This window comes from Scophthalmus maximus, chromosome 8, assembly GCF_022379125.1.
Source record: "Scophthalmus maximus strain ysfricsl-2021 chromosome 8, ASM2237912v1, whole genome shotgun sequence".
In the NCBI taxonomy this organism is placed as follows: Eukaryota; Metazoa; Chordata; class Actinopteri; order Pleuronectiformes; family Scophthalmidae; genus Scophthalmus; species Scophthalmus maximus.
This window is the reverse complement of record NC_061522.1, coordinates 13,941,363-13,959,114: the sequence shown is the minus strand read 5'-3', so window position 1 is coordinate 13,959,114 and position 17,752 is coordinate 13,941,363. Positions and strand designations below refer to the sequence as shown.

Below are 17,752 nucleotides of genomic sequence, written 5' to 3'. Positions count from 1 at the left end.
AGTGTGTGCCTAATGGTGTGGAGCATCCCCAGAACTACATCTATCATCACAACTATGTAAGTATCAAGCGCTGCCATAATAACTTCTCGAAGAAGGGTTAAGGTTAGGGGTCTAGTTTGGCTTTATTAAACTGTTCAGCCGTGTGCATATCAGTTTTAAAGTAGACCCAGAAATTGTGTATGTATATATGTGTTTGTATATATATGTATATATATATATATATATACACATATATATATATGTATATATATATATACACATATATCACATTTTAGTATGTGCATGTCATGTACATACTTAAACCGATTACAGGCTTGATTGATGTGCCATGATCCAATCACAGAAGAAGCTGTCCACTTGTGGGCGGCACTTCCGTGGTGTAGAAACTGCTTTCTCTTGCACCCGCAACACTGCCACACTGTCAAGAAACAAGAGTCACCGGAAGTACAGTTTTTGTCTTCAAATTACAATCCAAGTGTGTCACTTCTGTTGGTAGTACGGGGTCATAAACAACAAACCCTCAACCGTAAATCACGTACTACTTAAATAAATACTTTAGATATGAATTGATTTAACTCTGAAACGATGCAAAAAATAACGTTGCAACCTTTGCTTTTCAAGTTAGTATGTCTTATTTTGAAGGAAAAAAAATAGACCGGAAGTTAAATATCTCTTGGACAATTTGGCACTGGTGTCGCCAGACTGGAGGCAGGTTGATCGCGGAGAACCACCGGCTGTGGGAGACAATGATGAGGCGGTGAAGTGCTGCTAATCAAAGTGTAATTCGCGCGTATCCTGTCTTAATTGATTCATTAATTAAATCACGACCTCTTGTTTAAAAAAAAAATGACGACGACCACGACATATCAAGGGATGGAGCCCGGCGCAAAAAACAGTTCCAGGTAAAAAAAAGGCGTCGTCCAGACGGTTCCATCGCCCGTTAGCCGCCAACCGAGCCAACAAGTGCAGCATCCTCTGCCTGTTAACTTCAACAGCTAAATGGGTTCGCGTTAAAAAAAAAGAAAGAAAATGTGTTGTGTTCTGATAATGTGGCTGACGTTACGCACGGGGCGACCGCGCAGGGATGGAGCTCGGTACCACGCCTTCCCGTTGTTGTCCGTTCGGATGCACCGTTGGCATTTTTCCTTGACGTTAGCTAGCAAGATAGCACACACCCTCCCTTTGTAGAGATGCTGCTAGCAAGTGCACACCGGGCGGCTCGGGGTCCAGCTTTGACGTGGAGGCCCTTTGGTGTATTTGCTCATCAGTTGTTCTTGTGTGTGTTTATTGTTAGACATCGGAAGGTCGTTAGAGTTGGGCGGAGGCCCCCGTGTTTTTTTTTCAGTTCGTCAGTTATGGAGATGGTACAACGAGACGTCCTGCACTCCGCCCTGCATGTGGACCCACCGAGGCGAGGGGCCTGTCACAGCTGGCCACACCTGACACTAACCACAGGCTGCATCTACATCTAGATGTTCCCATCACTGCTGGGCCGGTTATATTAAAGCTCAGCAATTCATATTTAAAATGAGCATTTTTTTGTGTGTTAAATCCCAGCGTGGCTCTACATAATGACAATGTGAGGCAAAACCACATTAGACCAATATGGTTACTGCAGTGAGATAAACAAAAAAAAAAATCCATGGTCAATATGAATACACGACAGGGTTTTGGGTGGCCGGTTTATGAGTCAATAGAGCAATCAGTTACATCAGCCCTTCAAGAAATCCTAATCTCTCAAAGGTCACTGTAATTTATAGTGCTGTTGAACTGTATTGCGTTATTACATTCAGTCTACTCATGTTGATAGAAATGGGTCAGGTGTTTCTACCTCTAGATACACCTGACCCACCTAACTGATAACTGTTACAGGGTATTACACAATATCATTTCATGTCACCAACCAGTGCTGGAACTCCCGAGCCTGCAGTGCAGTTGGTTCAACAGTAGCCAACATACTTAGTCCACACAGGCACATTATGAAAGAGTGCTTTTGTAATTTGTTAATTGACCATCTCAGCTGCAACCAACTTTCCCCACAACTAGAATCTGGCTGCCCAGACAAGGCAAAGATAATGTGCAGCATCTTTGTTTGGTTGCAGTAGCAAATTGTTGAATGACCCAAAATAAAAGAGAGAGAAGAATGGGGGAAAAAATCATCCAGTATACTTCCAACTTTCAGTTATAGTGTTGACCATCTCTCTCTTTTCAGGATTTTGCGCCCTCCTGGTGGCGCCTCCAACATTTCACTCGGTGCAGATGAGGAGAAAGCTCCCGTCCGGAAAAACAAGATGGCCTCCAGTGTTTTTGCAGAGCCTGAGGACCCCTATGCTAATCGAAGGAACAACCCACCAGGTACAATCTGCCTCATCCCCAAAAATGTGTGACTCAGCTTGTGGTATCCAAATTATTTTGATTACCACAATATCTATATGGTGTGGCCTAAAATACAAAACCAGAGCACAAAATCGATAACGAGGGACAGGTCAGTGAATAGTTTTCCTTGTATTGGAAATGAAGTCTTCTCTGCAGGTTTTTGTCTTTACGTTGGACAAAACTGCTCCTCTGCCACCTCAGGTTACTCAAAATCTCAGACAACTGAATACACAAAAATAACATTTGCTTTCTCCGGCTGTTTTGCTTAACATAATAGAATGTGTTGAGCTGCCCAAAATGATGAATTGATTTGTCTTTCAGCCTGTCATTAGATATGCAATCATTGGTGTTTCTCTACTAATCAGTATTCTCCTCAAGCCCATGGGAATCTGAATCATTCACGTAGCCACATCATGTCCTTGTAAGATCACAGAGTTAATTATTGAATTGAAAAGTGTATTTCAAGAGCAGTGTCTGTGACAGATTTATCATAATTCGATTAAATGCTTGAAACAGAATTGTAGAATCCCTGTTGAATAATACATAGCAAAAGGAAATGGAATATAATGGGAAATGTGATGCTAGATATGAATTTTTGATTTTGTGTAGTGGTTCCCAGTTTTCTAGAGCTGGACTCACAGCCCATTGCCGCACACACACACACACACACACACACACACAGACAAACACCCTTTAAGCAGAGAACGTCTATTAAAAGAGATATCTCTTGAAATTACTAAGTGCTGCACCTCAAGGTTCTGCCTGTATATGAGGGATTCTGTCATATATGGCAGGCGGTGACAAGTCATAATCCAAGTAGCTGTTGTATACAATGAAACAATAAATACAAAAAACAAAAGTGTACAATTTGGTATCTTAAATACCTGTAGGTATTGTTACTTGTCAAATATGGGGGAGATGTTTTTTTGACACAGTCAGTGACAATACAATATGAAACAGGTCAGTTATAACTTAAACAGCACTACCTCCAGTGATGGCCCTGGATGAACTCCAGACTGTTAAGTATGTAAGTCTTTGGGTTGCTTTCACACCTACTCTGCTGCTGGTAGTAATGCTACAAGGATTTGAGGCAATGAAATGTACGATGCATGGGTTTGTTAATTTTCTCCATAATTGAAAGACCACTACTCGCCAAAGGGATGCCGACATCAGATTCATGCCTTTCTACAAATCAACTAACGATGTCAACAGGAGATACTTGTGTCATACAAAATGATTTAGTGCCCTCCCTAAATTGCAATGTGAAACCAAAACTAACCAGATCAAATGTAAACAATGTAACTAAAACATTAACCCTTTGTTCTTATCTTGCTCCGGACTTTCATGTGTGAAAACGCTCTTATTAATTCTTATGAACTTATTATTTGCAGCAAGAGCAGCTAGCGGCCCCTTAACACTGGCTTGCTGTTGTGAACCTACTGAGTTCAGATCCTGTTCTGAACACTTGCTGATGAAGTGTTTGGAAAACTAGTAATCATCATCACACCACTGAAATCAACACAGTTCGATGCTGAAATGCTTCTTGATTATTTATTATGCGGTTAGGAAAAGGATCTGTTCTGTGGTTGCACTGACCACAGTACATTATTGCCTAAGTTGGTGGGGCATCAAGGATAAAACAAATACCGCTGTTTAGTATCATAGTGTCATTTAGGGAAATGCCAAAGTCCACTCATGAATAATAAGTCCTGAATAAATATAATTGGGAAAAAAAGAAGCTTTTTCTTTCTTTCTTAAGAAAAGGTACATAGGATATTTGAAGAAATTCAAAGTAGTTAAAGGCTGAATGCACGGTGGGGCTTATATATTTTTTCTTCTTCCTCCTTTCACTTCCCACATTCAGTGAAAGACCTTACTTTGTCCCGTAGTTTAATTCAGCTTAGCTTCATTTCCAATTCCTCCTTCTACTTCTCCCATCGGTTCAGAGAAATATGCTATTTGTATTTTTGATCCTTGATTTACCTTCGTCAGAATACTTGTCCTCCTTTCAGGACTGTTTTCCCTGAAAGGGATCAACTTTTACTATTTTCCAACATGCAGTTTTGTCATAGTCACTGAGTGCGTTTGTCACTGTTCTTCTGATCTCGCCTGCTCAGCTCAGCTTCACAGACAGACTCAGTGAATATCTTTCTTGTGCTCTGTCATGCACAATTTCAATTTATACACGGACAATTGGACTGGAATGGCAGTCCTGGAAAGGCTGGGGCCAAATTTAAAATGATGGCATAATTAGTAGTCTATTTAATTTGTATTTCATATTTCAGAGGCATAAACTAATGTTTAAAAACTATGTTTACTTCCTCCTCTTTTGACAAAATGTGACAATACTCCAGGATATAAAAGTAACTGGCTATCTGCACCATAGCCAACGCTTGGGGAGTGTGCAGTATACAGTACATTGCAAAAGTCAATCATGCCTGTACTGTGATCTGTGATAACAAAAACATGAAGTCTGTTCATTTCAAATTCCCTAAAACCTTTTCACACGATCCTAGAGGAAGTGTAGTCCCACTCATGTCCATTCCGGAGAGAAAAATCCTACACAGCATGACATGTTTGCATTTTTTAAAATTCAAGATTAACATCAGTGTGAATAGAGTTATTGTAAGACAGACAGTGAAGTGAATCTTCCAATATCTGACATAACAGGAAACTTGTAGGAAATGTGTGGGAGCAACTTCCTTACAAAGAAAAGTCCAGCATTATAATCATCATAAGGTCACGCTGTGATGTCAGTAGACTGCAACTGTCGTGGGTTTCCCACGTGAGTCTTCCAACTCTTTTGTCATGAATCACATAACTTAGAACAGTGGGTAAGTGTTATAATATTAGGGAAAAGGCTGAAACATACTGCTCAGTTTTACTAAATAGAGTGATCATAATGTCAAGAACAAGAAAATGTCAAATTATTGACTAATAGACACAATCTTTCAAGAGAGAATCACAATGCGTCTTTCAATCGAGAAAGTGTCTTTGGTGTTCCCCCGACCTTTCACCTAGCACCACAGTAAGGTTCACATTGGAGTGAAATATCAGGACAACCATATACAGATTTTGCTGATGGCTCCGCTTTCTTCTCTGTCTTAGTTATGATTAGCGTTTTCTTTTAATCTGGCTATGTAAGATTTCCAGGTTTGCTTTAGATCATACACAAGAACTTTAATTGAGTTTGGCCCTCCATGTGTTTAATGTTTAGTTTTGAAAATACATGAGATCTCTTTATTTGATCTGTCAACAGTTTATCTAGTTCAGAGCATTTCTTTTTTAGTTGTGTTGTGTTCGGCTGGTGCAACATAGTACAGACGTAAAAGTAAACATAGAATTAAATAGATGGGCCCATAGATTGGCCCTGTTGTCATATCTGATATCATTAATATCGGAGCAGTGCATCCGATAATGTCATGGTTTGTCTTTGTGATGATGTCATGATCTGACAAACTGTATGTCACTATGTCATTTGTGTCTGTAAAAATCTGGAATATTCATAAGATGTTGTCTCTGCACCTCCCATGTGAGACCTTATCCACCTGAGCCTTCGTGTCTCTTTGTTCTTCCAGGTGGAAAGCCCACGGGGGTGCTGTGTGGTGAGCCGTCCGCCCCACTAAGGAGAGGAGGGAACAACAACAACCACTCAGCAGACGGCACAGTAAGCTCAGGCTTCAGATCATGAGTTGTGGAAAGATATTTGGCGAAGCCTGAGGTCGGTCCTCCCTGGTGAAAAAATTAGTATGCTAAATATATTAAATTTAAGCATACTTGAGTATACTTTAAGTCAGACTAATCATCAGTATACTTGAAGTATGCTAAAGATTATTTAACTTAAAGTTTGCTAATTTGCAACTAATTTTGTACTAAGTACATTTTAGTTGTATTTAAATTGTATAAAAAGCACAATTTTAAGTGAACTTAGTGTACTTTTATGTGCTAAAGTGGAACAACTTTAAGTATATTTATTACTATTAAGTACGTAGCTGTGTATGTATTAATATGCATGCTTGAGTAGTGGAAATAAAGTGTACTTTATACGTGTTATAAATACATTAGTAATTAATGGCAAGCTTCTTATTAATGTACAAGCAACATATAATTAATATATTATTATTGTAGTAATATTATACATCACTTATATTTTGAGCTTATTTTAATTAATAAAAAAGTACCCTTTGTAGTTATTTATCAATAATCTTTTTATTATATTGCGATACTACTTTGTACATTACACAAAAAACATATTGCCAGTGTACTAAAGGCTGAATTACATATGGGAATATTTCCAAATGTGGACAGCATTTTTTTCAAAGCCATTAAAAATTGCATGAACACCATCACACTTGAAGAGAAAACAAATCATTAACTGAAAAAATAAACATATATATAAAAAAACTGAACTATCCCTTTAAAATATTAAAATATAGCAAACCCCCCCCCCCCCCCCCCCCCCCCCCCCCCATCCTCTACACACACACACTTGGCAAAATTGTCATTTCAGATCGGTTTAATCGCAGGAACGCCCTCTTCAGAACTTTCACTTTACTGCCAGCCAAGGGATACAGTATACAAAAGGAAGGACGAGAAGAGAGATAGACAGACAGAAATTAATCCTTCTTAGTCTTTGCTTTCTTTACCTGGACAAATCAGTTTATGTTTAGCTATATATCATAAAATGTGCAATTGAACTAGAAACAATAGAAACGCTGATTAACGTCACCAACACCGTGTGTAACAATCGTGCAACGTCTGTCGCAACTATGATTGGCGGAAGTGAACAACAAATCTCTTGACGCCTGATTGGTAAGTGACTTGGTGCTAATCAATTCAAAGTGTGCATTTCCAGTTCGGAGTGCTGTGACTGGAGAGGGAGGTCTGACTCTGGACATTATTATCACAGTAATATTTTTCACAATTTGTATGCTTTCCTAAATAAATGTACAAGTAATGTACTGAAGGGCAAGCATGGAAAAGAGCACTTATGTATCTTATATATCCATATTAAAATGTGTAATTTAATGTTTATAATGTTGAGCATACATTTAAAAAAAAATACAAAAAAATATTCAACAAAAAAGTCTAAATGGCACACTTAAGTAATTACACTACTTGACTTGAAGTATACTATAGTACCATTATGTTTAAGTGTATTAAAACTGTTATTATGATTGATAGAATAAGTGCACTTAAAAATGACATTCAAATCTCATTCAAAATATACTAAAACATCAGGGTGTAAAAATGTGTATTTTCTAAAATATGCTTTCAGTGCATTAATAAAGTGATAATTTTAAGCATACATTTTAAAGTATAAAAAAACTTTTAACAAAAATTCTTATATAAGTACACTTTACTTATTACTCTTATATTTAACTCAAAGTATATATTCCTGTAATATATTCAGAGAAAGTGTGCTAGAGTGCAATTATTTTAAAGTGTGTTAAAAGTGTAATGTTAGTGTACTTTTTATATATTTCCAGATAGTATATATTGCTGTTAGTATATTCGCAATATATTTTAAAATGTGAGTATGTTAAAAATACACTAAAGTATATTATTTTTTCACCAGGGCTACCACAGGTTTTCTGATTAGATCTCTTCTCAGGACTGTGTGGATGTAGACGAAGTGGGTTTGACTGACAGCTCCACTCTCCTGACTCCGGTTAAACTCATCATTCTTGTTGGTTCTTCGAGTTTTGTAACATCCTAAATTCTCAACATAGTTCCTAAACGAGGTCTAATCAGCCAGACGAATGAACGAGAGCGCAGACACTTCAAGTCTTAACATCCATTTAATTAAGATTACACAACTGAACTCTGTTTAACCACTCACCTCCTTGTTCTGCTTGTTTTCTCAGGAAGGAGAAAATCCTTTGCGTGATCATGGTAAGCACCTGCTTTTTTTCTGGTTACAAAAAAGGAATATAACATACTTAATAAATGTATGCATGTATACTTCCCAATTTTGCCATTTTATCTGTCAGTTGGAACAGTAGTCAATTAAAGGGGCAGTAGGCGATTCAACAACAACAAAGATAGAAACAAGCTTTCTCCAAAATCGCTCACTGCCCCTTTGAGCAGACAGGCAAAAAGCCTGTGTGCAACCAAATGATTTGGTTGAAGGTGTGAGATTCCAAGGGTTGAGACATTACAAAAATATACCGGCTATTCTCTTGTTTCACGTTTCCAAATGTAAATCATATTCCCTTGTCTCCTTCCCTGTGTTCAGACAACAGTGCAGCTGAAGCAGTTCCAGAGCAGCAGCAGCAGCAGGAGGATGCCCCTCCAGCTGAGGATCCCAGTGCAGGTCTACCATCTGGCCGCAGGAATCCTCCTGGGGGCAAGTCCAGCCTCATCCTGGGTTGAATCCCTGGCAACGGTCCCTTTTACCTCCACTTGTCTCTGAACTCATCAATTTTGATTTTTTTTTTCTTCTTTTTTTCTTCTTTTCAATCAAGGATACCCAGCCCATTTGTCTGTACCACAGGAATCCTGATGTCCAACAGGCACCAGTGCCCTCCACATCCTCAAGTGCATTGTTTTGATACCTCTTTTTTGGAAATCGTTTTGTACTGTTTTTATTTTTTTGTTTTTATTTTGACAGAAGCACTTTATGTATTTCTATGTATATGGTTCAACGTCTGCCTTTGCCCCTCTAATGCATTACATCTGTCAGAAAGGGTAGAAGGATCACACTTCTCATATCAGCCGGTGGTAAATCCCCCCCTAACTTTATTGCGACAGCACACGCTGTAGGCGATTGAACAAGCAGTTTAGAACACGAGCAAAGAAAAACGCTGTCACGTTTTGCACTGTGTTCAGTTCTGACCCATTGTGCATGCACATCTGGCCTGTGATGTATGAATGTGAGATGAAACATTACTGTGAAGATTTTTTTTTAATTCTTTTTTTTTACAATTCAACCTGTTTGTTAGTTGTTGTTTTTTGTGTGGAATATTTGTTGTATTGTTGTTGCATGAAGTTGGAATCTTTCTACTGATTATAGTATTAATATCCACATAGGAGCCAAATATGAGCCACATAGATTACTGTCATTGTGATCTGAAGGATGCAAACATCTGTCTTCAGGTGAGTACTGTAGGTCCCATGTCAGGTAACTGAATTGGAATAAAACCTTTTTTATATAGTAGCCACTAACCTTAGAATATTGTAACCCCAGTGCCGGTTTTGAGTGCCCCGTGTTTTTATAGGTAAAATTTGCTCTAAAATAAAACAGTGTGTCTGTTTGTGTTAAGCTACAACATCAAACAAGACTGGGTTTCCTCATACTGCATCCTACCAGTATCACCAAGACCTTATTTTTCCGTTGCGAGTCAATGGAATGTCGTTGGTCGTGACACTGGTGTTTCTGGTAAACCCATCCTAGATTTGACAAGTGACCTTATGACAGCTCAGCCTTTTTTTCTATGTTTTACCCCCTTATACATTAGTTAATGACCCTGGAAATATAGAACGGCCTTTTTGTAGATTTCATGTTGCATTATTCAAACCAAAATTCAAACTCCTCCTTCTGTCTTGTTGAGTCAGAAAAAAAAACCTACATTTCAGGTACATGAACTACATGTATATCCTGTGGTGTCTATTTTTAATGTGTGTTATGATGCAAGACATGTCTGTTTGCATCCAGCCAATTTCCTGTTGCTTGATGTAAGTCACTGCAGAAATTCGAATTCAAGAAATGGCACAAGTGGAAATTAAAAAGAATAAATCTTGACAGTGCTGTATTTTATGTGTATTATCCCAGTGATTTATACTCTGGAGTCAGTGCTGCAATGATTGTTCTTTGGAAGATACATTAGCGTCACATCAGCTTCAGATAAATGTGATTTGACCGTCACTTCTGATAACTTATTAGGAATGGCTCTTAAAACAAGCAGGCAAAAACTGTATGACAGGAAAAAAATAGACAACCCTATAAATAACTTTTTAGTAGATTCACAATAACCCTCATTTATTATTCTTATAGCTCTATTCTGGAGTTTAATTATAGGGTCTATATTTGTCTTTTATGCACTTCCCCAGACCTCCACACAGTATGACATATACAGCATTTTTAAGTGAACAATACAATATATGCAGACATTTCTTATTCAACAGATCCCTTGTTTTGTAGAGAATAGCAATAGACAAATCATTTCTGTTTGATATATTCTATATGTGGCTTCCAGCAGAGTTTATGATCTAGAATCACTCCAAAAAGAATTTTGTTTCATATGCTCTTTCAATTTCAGTTTTTTTTTTTGTTTTTTTACAATTTGCCCTCACACCACCAAACACCGTGCACTTTGTTTTACTTTCGTTAACTGGCAACTTGCTATTCTTAAACCACTTTATCAACACTATCGATGCAGAGGGTGACCTCCCCGCGCCCTCATCTGCTCATTCCGAAAGCGAAAGTGAGAAGGAGACGCGTCAGACTCCGACTCACGCGGTCGGCACCAGCCAGAGAGCAGCGTGTGCACGGTGAGTTGGACGTGACCTTGTTGTGTATTGTGTCACATTGACAGCAACGTCTCGGAGGGGGTTCGTCCGCGACACGTGTCGATGTTGTAGTTAACCGCGGTTCTGGCGCCTGTGCATGTGCGGTAAGTCTTGTCCATTTCCTAGTGTCGGCTCGACGCCGTGCCGTGGTGTTGTGTTTGAACGCGACTCGCTGAGACCTGTCGGTGAATTGTTTTCTTCAGCCCCGAGTCGCGTCTCGAGCCCGCGGCTCGGTCTGCGAAGAAGCGCGAGCCCGCGGCTCGGTCTGTGAAGAAGCGCGAGCCCGCGGCTCGGTCTGCGAAGTGCGGCTTTCGAGGGCTCTCCGTAAATCGGAGCCTCGCTCCAGACACAACTCCACACTCCGCCACTCGCTCTTCCGCAGTTGTCGAACCATTGTGACCAGGAAATGCCCTCGATCCTTGATGTTTTACAGTTTAATCATAAATCGTTTTTTTTTAATGAATAACTATAAGTTAAAAAGAAAACACAAACGCTACCAGATACAGAGAACTTGAATTAATAAAAATGTTCTTAATATTCTCACGTAAAAATGTAAACGTAAACGCAAGTTTTCATATCCGGGACACATCAAAAGTATATGTCTGTGAACGGCTCATATCAGCTAACCGATAAAGGTGTTGATCTCTTAACAAAGTGATATTTTTCAGCAGCTGTCATGACATGGTCGAGATCAGAACTGACTTTACGAACACATTCTGGGAGCTTTTCCCTGAGGTGACTTGCACAGAGTGGGAGTATGATTCAAAAAGAAAGTGCAGTTTTTTTTTTCTTTTTAAATGATAATCATAATAATCTCTCCTTCAAAGGAGGCTACTCCTTGTGCAGCAGGAGTCTGTGGTTAAAATGTACGTTTAAGTCAGTGGAGCAAACTTGCAGAAACACCAAACAAGATATCCTGTTGATAAACAGAGGGAAGGAGAATCACAGGTAGAAGACAGCATATTTTCAGTCTTGTTGTATGCAATGTAGCAAGCCCAGTCTTTCATCCATAAGTGGTTGCCTTTACAATTGTATTCACTGTATAAACACCAACCAAGCATGTTGCTGAGAGAAAGTCTAAAGAAACAGGAAGTGCATGTTGACATTTGTTTATCTGCAGGGATGTTGGGGACAAAGTTTGCGTTGGCAGCTGGAGGAGTTGAAATGAGGGATGCAGGGACTGTGAAGCTTTGAGTCATGAGGACAACGGCACAATGTTGAAAGTGAGAAATGGCTTACATACGGACACGAACTGCAAACGTTTTCTGACCAAGTGACAACCCACTGTGCCGTCACCTGTTGGTTTGTGAACTGCCGCTCTGAAGCCTCGAGTTTCGCATTTTGACCAGCGCCATGTAGGTCTGACTGACCTCTCAAACGTACTCAGTGGGTGGGATTATGGACTGACGCGCACCCGTATGTCAGCTGGGCCGCTGCATCGACTGGTATTTGCTTAACTTGGCTAAACTTGTATCATCAGATTCATGTAAAACAAATAAGCTACAAGGAACTGCCAAACGAAGATGGGTTGTGGGGACCGCTGGGATTCAACCAGCATCACTGGAGTTAATACCACAACCGCCCTGAGAAATGATACGTTTCACATAATGCTGTGTAACCATGGGACGTGTTGATGGGTTGTCTCAGTTGTCCGCTGAGCAGGACGTGTATGTTCACTAAGAAGTAGAAATGATTGTGTTTGATTCTGGCACAATTCGCGGAGTGCAGATGTTGTACCGCTGTGTCCAAAAGATTCAGACACGCAATCCGCCACCACACAGCTGCAGTGGATTGATTAGTGTCAAGGGAGGAAGCTCTTGTGTACAAAACGTACCTCTTTCACTTTCAGACTGATGGTCCGGACTGTAGTTTGGATTCAACTTCATTGTTCATTCTTAATCATTTCCACCTCAGCCACAAACATTGAAATGACCAGAATTGTGAATGCCATTTTGGTGGTTAGATATTGTGGAGATTCTTCCCACAGATGTTATGGCCTGCACCCTTATTCACAAAAACAGATCCCTGTGAGATAAAACCTGCACGTATTTGTTACATTTTGACTGACTGCCTCATAAAAAATGGTTTTATGTCAACTGTCATTGCAGGTAAATGAACATGGCCTCCATTGATGTACTTGTCTTCATTTTCACAGTCATTTGTGTCTGTGCAGAAGATCTTCAGAATGGTAAGTTTCACCACAATCTGTGCATTTCTAAGGGGATATGACCTGTGTTGTAATTATGTTGTAATTTAAAAACGAAATTAAAATAAATGTATGTATAATTTATCTTTCCTTCTACAGTTTTTGTGAGAGTGCAATGCAAGGAAATGGTTGGACAGTATGGTCAGCAGTCACTTCTGGAGTGTGTTGTCCTAACCACACACGGGGTAGCAGACGCAGAAATCGGAACGGTCTCTTGGAGGAAAGAGGGAGTGGAGAAACCCCTACTGGTTTTTACCAAAGGGGAAATAACTATACAGCAGCCGGGCTACAAGTTTGCTGAGCCGTCCTGGAACAATAAGAACATGAATGTGTCTCTGCTCATCACTAACACTGCGATGACAAACGCTGGGGTTTATACATGCCTGGTGATCACAAACAGTGGTGATGATGAAAGCCGTATCCAGCTCAATGTCATAGGTGAGAGCCTCCTGCCCTGGCCGCCCTTTTTAAAACATTTATATTTTTAAAAACTCTTTGGCATAGAGAGAGATTATCATTTTTTTTTTCTGTCACACACAGACAACTGACTTGTTGAAAGATTTATTTGTGGTTTTGATAGAATGTTATGATTGTGTGGCGGTCAAGGGACTTTCCTGGTTAAGGACTGTAGACTGGTAAACCCCTTAGTTAAGCAGTATCAGATGCCTCCCGTGTGTCATTGCAAATTTTCACTTTCATTGTGACAAAGAGTCACGGCAAGAAATACCTGCTGTTGTAGCCAGTTTGTTCTCTTTTTGCAGACGGTGCTTGTCGAAAAATCTTTTATGGGTGTGATTTAATTAAAGGTATGGTTCATTGCACAGATTCATGATCTCTAATGCTTTCTATTTTCTCATTGCAGCCAGATACAGTGAACCAATTATTCGCTCCATCCCTGAGAAAATTACTGGCAACGCAGATGCTGCACTAATATGTGACTCGCTTGGGGGCTACCCAGAAGGTGAAATTCAATGGATTGTTGAGGGCAACAAGGAGTGGACAAAAAGCTCTGAAATGAAAGTGGAACAAGCACAAAGTGGTCTGTTTCGACTCACCAGCAAGCTGACTCTGCTGCGAGGATCCATTTTCTCCAAGTATACCTGCGTTGTGTTTAATGCCAGTGGAGGCAAAGAGGCGGAAGCCATATATACAGTAGAAGACATACCAGAACCAGAAGGTACGTGTCGTTCAGCACCACACCTGACACCTTTTCTAAGGTCTTTTCAACACAGATGTCGCCACTGTAACATAAGCACAACATTGTTCAGGATAACAATGAGGGGAACTTGTAGTGAGTTTTTTGTCGGTTGGTCATAGAAGCCTCAGTTTGCCAACGGGAAACCAAAAATTTAACTTTAAAGCGTAAACTCCTAAGGAGCTGTTAGGTCATGAAACATAAAACAGACCTTGGAAACATTGCACCACAAAAAAAAAGGCCAGATGTCTACATTCCAGTAAAGATGGAGGATTTGTGCACTGGCAAACAAAATTTTTTTTCCTCCTCAAAGCTAAAGTATGTTTATTTTATCAATAACCAGATGCAACCATCGTTGGTGCTGTAGTTGTTTTGCTTCACTCTGGACAGAATAGACAGGCTGCAGCATGTCTCGAAAAACAATCTGAACTGACAACTTCCTCAAAGCTTCAGAACAATGCAGCTCACAAAGAAACAACATCATGTTTGATGAGGCAAGTAACCTAAGACTGGGCGATGCCGTTTGATCTGCTATTAGATCCTCAGGTGGGTCTTTACTAGTTGTTCCAAAGTCGAGGCTCAAATCTAAGGGTGACCAAGCTTTCTCCGTCAGGGCCCCTCGACTTTGGAATGGCCTGCCTGAGGAGATAAGGCTGGGAGAGTCTAGAAACCCATTTCTATAGACTTGCTTTTATGTGATGTCGTCTTTTTATGTCGTCTTTTTTTATCTTATAAAAATTATTATTGTTGGAATGCCGATTTTAATTGTCTGTGATTTGTATGTTTTTGTGAAAGCACTTTGTGAAGCTGCTTCTGAAAGGTGCTATATAAATACAATTATTGTTATTATTATTCATTTGAGCTGTTATTGAAGGTCTCACGTCTGCCACATACAGAAGAAAGTCATTTACTGATCGGTTCGTCTACTTCAGTGAAATGCAGGCGCTACTCGTGTGCCATACTTTCTGTTTTGTCAACAAGGTTGATAAAATGTTCTTTCAGAGGTCATGTCCAAACTATGCAGACCCCCCTTGGAGTGAAAGTGAATGTAAACTGCTTTATAATCATACTGGGAACTTCCCACCGCTGAGTTCATTCCTCGTTTCAACAAACATCAACATCTTGTCCCTATTTGGTTTTGATTTTGATGTAGTGGGAGCATTAACCCTTTGTTATTTGATTTCATTTATGCAGAGCTCGGAGGAAGGAAAGGGATGGAATCAGCTTCCAAAATAGTCGCTCCTGTGGTGGTGATCGGATCGGTGCTCATAGGATTGATGATCGTATTATTGGTGCTTTATAGACTGCGGTCTCAACGTGAGTAGCTCCACATGCACTCATCTGGCTTGTTGACTTGACTTGTAAAAGTACAACTTAAATCAGTTATTGCCTGTTTTAAGTAGGTGCTCCTACCACACAGCTGCAGGCTTAAAAACCTGACTTCTCACCCCTGCATTAACTTTTAATTTCTTACACAGGAAGGAAACCAAAAGAATCACATGTATTGGCACTTTTAGAATATAAACTCGAAAGAGCGCTTGAAGTGTAGCACTGAACTCTTGTGGGTCTTTTTTAGATCACTCGTCTTCCAGAATCAATTTTTACTGTGATAAACGATAGTGTAGTTTTGGTTTGAAGTATTGCGGCTAGAGTTACAAGTATATCAATACTATACTACTACAGAGACAGCGTTCTCAAATGCTGCGTGGGATTTGGTTTCCGAGTTTCTGTGAACAATAACGAGCTTAAAAGAAATAGGCAGACTAAAGGATTGAAAATAACTGGAGGTGGAACAACTTGAAGAATGCCTGGCAAGAGGCCATGTTTTTCAGTACTCAGTACTTCTGAGTACTTCAGTACTTCTACTCTTTTTTTTCTTTGTATAATTCATTATTAAATTGTGTTAAGCAGCATTGCAATTGTGAACCTTCTCATGAGTCTGAATCAGAAAAGTAGGAGATGGTCCGGGTCAGACGGGTTCCTAACGGCAAGGACATGTCTGGAACATTCAGGCGAAGGGTGGCACCTGGGTAGAGCGCCCACCTGCTCGCCGTGGATCTTCTGGAGATTTTCCTGCTGTATTCTCACGTGGGAAGGAAAAAGTCCGGACTTCGTCGAATGTCTGAAGGCAGATCTAGAGTTGCTTCTAGAGACTTTCAAGTCTTATCGCTGGATTCTTTTTTTAACTCATGAATGTAGTTGAACGTGTGAGTCACTAGGTTTCTGAACTACATATTTTGGAACAACATGAAATCAGACACGTTTCCAATCCTCACTCGCTTTGTTCATGAAACCGTGGTTGAAGCACGTGCTCATTCACTGACCAAGGAACTTCCCTGTCCCTTCAATAACTGCCCCTGATTCCTCTGACTTAAACATGTCGTGGGGTTGTTGTTTTTTTTGTGGATGTGGACATCTCGGCTTGGTTACTAATCAGCAGTATTTGAATGACAGCGTATCCTGACTCATGTTGTCTTTTGCATGTCATGAACTTGCTTAATGGTTGTACACCCGCCCATTGTAACCCACAGTCATTATTTGTTTTTCCAGGTGACCGTCAAGAGGTTTTTAATTGCGACCCTGATGCTGAGGATGGTACGTCTACATCACAGTGTTTTGACCCACTCAAATTTGTTTTGTTGCTCTTCTTACAAGCACTCCTTTAGATTTAACTCAGGCTTTGATGTTACATCTTCTGCAGGTATGGACACTGCATAATGCACCAAAGCAGCCAGATCTGAGGTAATTATAGCACTACCAGCAAACAATCAATCTATTTTGTTATCTGTGTGTTGGCAATAAAAAAAAGACTATCAGATATCTAAAACCTATCTGTGTGTGTGTGTCTGCAGGTGTCTACACTGCATGGTCACATGAATATGCAAATGTTTGGTCAACCTCAGAAATCAACACTTGTTTGCTGAATTCACTCTGTCTTTGTGTTTATCCTGTTGCAAACAAAATAACCATGGATCACTGGTGTCTTTGTGATTCATCAGAGGAAATTCAATATTAACCCACTGAATGTTCCACGTAAACACTTTTGAATCAAGTCTAAATCTAAAACAAAAAGAGTAGACCTTGACTGATTTTGAGACAGTGTCAAGACAACTAGAAGCCAGGGAGTCGTGATCAGGATCACATCGGGACCAGGAGCACAGAACGTCCGAGTCTGTGTTGGTCGTTGAAGGAAAAAGTGTGTTCGGACACGTCTTTGTTTAACCCGCACACTAACTGTAGCATTTTGTAGCTTGGCAGCAGTCGCACTTCATTTCACTTCCTTATTCTCTTTATCTCTGCTGCTCTTTTGGGATAAGGGTTACGTGTGTGTGTGTGTGTGTGTGTGTGTGTGTGTGTGTGTGTGTGTGTGTGTGTGTGTGTGTGTGTGTGTGTGTGTGTGTGTGTGTGTGTGTGTGTGTGTGTGTGTGTGTGTGTGTGTGTGTGTGTGTGTGTGTGTGTGTGTG

At 40.0% G+C, this 17,752-nt stretch overlaps 2 protein-coding genes across 7 annotated transcripts; both read left to right on the top strand.

Moving 5' to 3' along the window:
* Nucleotides 1-643: 643 nt before the first annotated feature.
* Nucleotides 644-10,120, top strand: jpt1a (Jupiter microtubule associated homolog 1a). 3 transcript variants are annotated; one of them, XM_035636886.2, is made up of 7 exons: nucleotides 644-757; nucleotides 872-902; nucleotides 2,213-2,355; nucleotides 5,955-6,043; nucleotides 8,244-8,271; nucleotides 8,615-8,725; nucleotides 8,844-10,120. In XM_035636886.2, exons 2-7 carry the CDS (start codon nucleotides 874-876, stop codon nucleotides 8,879-8,881), a joined length of 438 nt encoding a protein of 145 aa, XP_035492779.1. In that variant the 5' UTR covers nucleotides 644-757; nucleotides 872-873; the 3' UTR covers nucleotides 8,882-10,120. The 3 variants fall into 3 exon arrangements, with proteins under 3 accessions (XP_035492779.1, XP_035492777.1, XP_035492778.1); XM_035636884.2 differs by having other exon boundaries at nucleotides 678-902; XM_035636885.2 differs by having other exon boundaries at nucleotides 679-902; nucleotides 8,615-10,120.
* A 647-nt stretch (nucleotides 10,121-10,767) lies between these two features.
* zgc:174863 (uncharacterized protein LOC100136852 homolog) lies at nucleotides 10,768-17,699 on the top strand. Of its 4 annotated transcripts, none has more exons than XM_035636881.2 (9): nucleotides 10,843-10,869; nucleotides 12,008-12,110; nucleotides 12,996-13,075; nucleotides 13,193-13,531; nucleotides 13,956-14,270; nucleotides 15,483-15,605; nucleotides 16,839-16,883; nucleotides 16,990-17,030; nucleotides 17,141-17,699. In XM_035636881.2, exons 3-8 carry the CDS (start codon nucleotides 13,000-13,002, stop codon nucleotides 17,004-17,006), a joined length of 915 nt encoding a protein of 304 aa, XP_035492774.2. In that variant the 5' UTR covers nucleotides 10,843-10,869; nucleotides 12,008-12,110; nucleotides 12,996-12,999; the 3' UTR covers nucleotides 17,007-17,030; nucleotides 17,141-17,699. The 4 variants fall into 4 exon arrangements, with proteins under 4 accessions (XP_035492771.2, XP_035492774.2, XP_035492773.2 ...); XM_035636882.2 differs by lacking the exon at nucleotides 10,843-10,869 and adding an exon at nucleotides 10,879-10,991; XM_035636878.2 differs by lacking the exon at nucleotides 12,008-12,110 and having other exon boundaries at nucleotides 10,768-10,869.
* The last annotated feature ends 53 nt before the right edge of the window (nucleotides 17,700-17,752 follow it).